Source organism: Chaetura pelagica, unplaced genomic scaffold (assembly GCF_000747805.2).
Source record: "Chaetura pelagica isolate M959 unplaced genomic scaffold, ChaPel_1.0 scaffold1919, whole genome shotgun sequence".
NCBI classification, from domain to species: Eukaryota; Metazoa; Chordata; class Aves; order Apodiformes; family Apodidae; genus Chaetura; species Chaetura pelagica.
The window spans coordinates 28,064-32,427 of record NW_009954466.1 but is presented as its reverse complement, the minus strand read 5'-3'; the positions used below and the strand labels follow the sequence as shown (position 1 = coordinate 32,427).

Sequence of the window (4,364 nt, the reverse complement as noted above, 5' to 3'; positions counted from 1 at the left end):
TAAAAAAAAAAAAAAAAAAAGCTCTTAACAAGTTATCCCAGCTGAGAAAAGTCCAAAAAAAAAATCCATTTCCATCCACCTGAGCAGGAGTCAGGATGTGACCCCCCCCCCCATCCCCACTGGGAAGGGGACAGAGATGAAGGGTCCCAAGGGCACAGGTGCCTTGGGTTGCCCTGGGACTGGGGTCCCAGTGGGACAAGGGGTGGGCCAGACATGGACATGCATGGTTAAAATCATTCCAAAGGAGCTGTGTGACTGTAGGAGGAGTTGGGAGCAGCAGGGACAAGGACACGTGGGGCTGGAGAAGAGCTGGGGTTTGGCCAGAGGTGCTGGACCCAGGGCCAAGGGGAAGGGTGAGGGATGAGACCACTTCTTAGTGGTCAAGGAACACCATGGAGGGAGAGATGGAGCAAAACCTGCCCCTGCCAGGCCCCATCCTGCCCCCCAGGATGGGGAACACACTGGGAGGTTTGGCAGAAGGTGCTGAGATGTAGGACACCCATCCCCCCCCACATCAGGTGGCAGAGGGGCATGGAGGGTTGTGTGTGTGTCCCCCCCACCCAAGGAGGGTGGCTCTGGGGTGCAGGGAAGGCACGTGAGGATCAGCTGAACCCCTGTCTGGTGGCACCAGGTGCTGATGGTTTCCCTGGGGTCAGGAGCTCCACTCTGCCCCACGGTGAGCAGATCTCCAGGCTGTGGTCCCATTCCACATCCCCCACCACCCCAAATTATCCCCCCCCAGCTCTGAAGGACACCATGGAATAGGGACAACTAGAAGTCCAAAAGGAACCTGGCTGAAAACACTGAAAATCAAGGGCAGGAGGGAGCAGCCCCAGGACTTTGGAGTGGAACTCTGTGGGCAGAGGACAGGGGGGCTGCCAGCAGGCAGGGGACAGCCCTGCTGTGACCCTGCAGCATGGCCCCCCAGCCCCGTGGGGCTGGTTTAGTGTTTGGTGGGTGCTGTAGTGTTGCTGTGCCACCAGATCCCTCCCTTGAGCCCCCCCAGGAGCAGAACCTGCTTTGGTGTTGGGCATCCATGGGGAGAAGGGTAGTGTTGGATGGGGTGGGGTGTGGGGGCAAAGGGCTGGCTCCTCGGTGGGGTTGGGGGCTGCTTTGCCCTCCCTAGGTGAGGGAGACATCCTGGCTTTCCCACCTGGCTCATCCAGATGCTTGACCCAAAGGAAAGACAAAAAAAACTGGCAGAGGGAAGAGGCCGGGGAGGACCGAGGGGGGTGGGCAAAGTACCGAAGTTCAAGCACCAGAAGGACAAAACGAAACAAAAAAACCCCACCAAAAAAAACCCAAAAACATAAAAATCAAATAACCAAATTCACAGGAGGCGGAAGGGGGAGGTGTTTGTGTAAGGGGAGGGGCCGTCAGACCCTTCTGGCTTGTTCCCTGGTGGCAATCTGGCCCCGAGGTGACACAGAGAGAGGACACACGGCCCCGCTGTCAGGAGAGACCTGGCTTCGGGATGGAGATGGAATGGAAGGCTCTGCCCGGCGCGGGGGGGGACACGAGGGGGCGATGGCGTCTCACTGAGGTAGCGGAACCAGCACTTCCACGTAGTTGAGGGGGAAGAAGCCCGACTGGCCGTTGATCATGCCCTCGTACCAGTTCTCGTCGATCTGGTTGGTCAGGGTGATGATGTCTCCTTCCTTGAAGCCCAACTCGCCGTCGTTCTCGGGTTCAAAGTCGTAGAGAGCTTTGCAGCACGGCTGGTCCAGGGGGGCTGTGGGGAAGAGGTGTAGGGGGGGACAGGAGGTGAGTGGGACCCCCCCCCAGCACAGCCCCTGCCCTGAATCCCCAGCTCTGCCCACGCTGGGATGTCCTGCTGCTGGTGGGGGTTGGATTCAGGCCCCACGCAGGACTTGGGGGCTCAGCCAGGGCTAGGGATTGTAACAGGGGTTGGAACAGCCTGTCCAGGAGCAGCTGGACCTTCATTGTCTCCATCATGGTGAAGAATTAACTCCTTTTGATGAGGGCTTTCTCTAAGGGCATGGAGGGAGAGGACAAGGAGGGATGGATTTAAATTGGCAGAGGGAGATTGAGGTGAGACATGAGGAGGGAATTGTGGAGTGTGAGGGTGGTGAGAGCCTGGCCCAGGTTGCCCAGGGAAGCTGTGGCTGCCCCATCCCTGGCAGTGTTGAAGGGCAGGTTGGATGGGGCTTGGAGCAACCTGGGCTGGTGGGAGGTGTCCCTGCCCGTGCAGGGGGTTGGATCTAGATGATCTTGAAGGTCCCTTCCCACCCAAACCATTCCATGATTCTGATTTAAATTCCTCACTGGCTTTTAGCTCACTGGTTCCTCTTGCTCCTTCATGACCTTCTCCCAGCACAGACTCCCACCTCCAGCACCTCTGTACTGCTTGTCACTGCCTGGACCTCCCCTGCTCCAAACTAAACTCCAACCTAAATGTGACCACCACACTGGAAACCAGGTGGGGAAAAGCCACATTATTCCTCCAGAGACAAGAGAAGCTGCTGTGCAGCTCGTGGAGGATAGGGTTAGACACTGGCATCTGATGGAGAAGGACCCTGAGGGTCCCTTTAGAGAAGTCACCCCAATTCTGAGGGTGAGGGGAGGGAGAGGGCTGTGACTGCATCCCTGGCCAGAGAGCTTTAAATCCATGAGCAGCTTGGTGATGCATGTGAGGCTGCCCCCCCCAAAATGGGGAGAAAAGCCAAGTCTTTCTGCAACATCTTCAGCTCTTTGGACTTCAGACACAGGGTGTTTTTGTGGCAGGGAAAGCTGCTCCCTGCAAGTTTTGGGATGGGGAGGCACTCACCTGTGAGCTGTAGGGATGCAACTGGAAAGGGACTGAGTGAATCAAGCCCACCCAGGTCTGCAGGGCCCCTCCCTTAACCCCCAAGCTCTTCCAAGCAGGGCAGGAATATCAACCAGCACCTCTGGTCTGCTCAACTTCTCCAGCAAGAAAAGAACCCAGCAGCGAACTTGGAAAACACCGAAAGAGGCAGCCAAGCAGGTTTGTGGGCTTGAGAGAACTCCCCAAAACACCAGGCTGGTCCCATCACCCCCAGCACTGCCCCTGCACCAGGCTCCTCAAGTCCTCTTGCTCCCTTGCTGCATCACCGCCAGCTTCACCTATGATGACTCTGAACCATGGACCCCCCATCGGGTCCCTCGGGGGTCCAGAGGCTGGGCTGGCTCCCCTCTGGATCCCATCCCCAGGAACTGACCTGCAGACCCATTTGAGGCTCCTCACTGCCCAGCTGGGACCACAGGTCCCACACCCATGGTGTGGCTGAACAAAAAAACCTCAACTCAGAGGTGATCAATCCCCAAATTTGGGCTTAACTGGAGTGTTTGGTTTTTTTTTAACTGGGTTGTCCTGTTGGCCAAGCTCAGCACGGAGGTGTTTAGTGGCTCCAAAGCAGCAGCAGCATGAGGGAAGGAGGAGTGAGGTGGGATGAGGAAGAAGAGATGGGTCACACATCATGCAGTGCCAAGGGAGGACACTCACGGATACTCCTGACGGAGGATCGGGACGGCTTGTCGGATCGGAAAGAGGAGGAAGCTGCTTCCAAACAAAAAGAAACGTGCTTAAAACCATGGGAACTGGGGAGAGGGGAAGGCAGGACCCAACGGGAGGTGCTGGGAGGAGAAAGGAGGTGGCCAACATGCTGTGTTAGAACCCCCTTTGTGGGGACCAAAGAGGGGGGGGGGGATAAATGCAGCGGGATGGAAAACGGGGAGGGAACCAGAGATGCTTCACTTGTCCTGTCTCCAGAGTGGGCATGAGTGGCTGGAGATCCCACTGGGACATCCCCAAAACCAATATAACCAAGGTTGCTGGACCCCAAGAGAAATCAATCCCAGTCTTGAAGCATTTGGGACATTTTTCAGAGCCACCAAGCACCACAACCACTATTTTGGTTCCCTTCCATCCCCAGGAGGCTGCTCCACAGGCACCTGCGTGGACAGACACACAGAGAGGACAACTTTACCTGAGCTTTTGGGGGTGGGAGTGCAGGAGAAGCCCCCATTAGATTGGTCAGTGTCTGCAAAGTCATATGTCTCCCTGGGTTTGGGCTTGTATTCCCTCCTGGGGCGCGAGGAGGCCTCCCTCATCCTGCAGGAGGGAAGAGAAAGGTGGATAAACTGAAGGAGGAAACAGGAGTAGAAGGAGATCAACGTGGTATTTATACTCCTTCGTGGCTACACAGGGGAGCAGATTGGTTTGTAGACAAGAATCATAGAACACCAGACTGGTTTGGGTGGGAAGGGACCTAAAGATCATCCAGTCCCAACCCCCTGCATGGGCAGGGACACCTCCCACCAGCCCAGGTTGCTCCAAGCCCCATCCAACCTGCCCTTCAACACTGCCAGGGATGGGGCAGCCA

At 56.7% G+C, this 4,364-nt stretch overlaps 1 protein-coding gene across 7 annotated transcripts in view; it reads right to left on the bottom strand.

Moving 5' to 3' along the window:
- Positions 1-1,370: 1,370 nt before the first annotated feature.
- Positions 1,371-4,364, bottom strand: part of SH3GL1 (SH3-domain GRB2-like 1) — a 13,724-nt gene continuing 10,730 nt past the window's right edge. For 3 of the 7 annotated variants that reach the window (XM_010004513.1, XM_010004507.1, XM_010004511.1), the window contains exon 9: positions 1,536-1,732. In XM_010004513.1, the coding sequence (XP_010002815.1) occupies positions 1,536-1,732 (197 nt within the window). Of the gene's footprint in view, positions 1,832-4,225; positions 4,230-4,364 lie in introns of all 7 variants that reach the window. The other 4 variants (XM_010004512.1, XM_010004509.1, XM_010004506.1 and 1 more) reach the window with 4 other exon arrangements.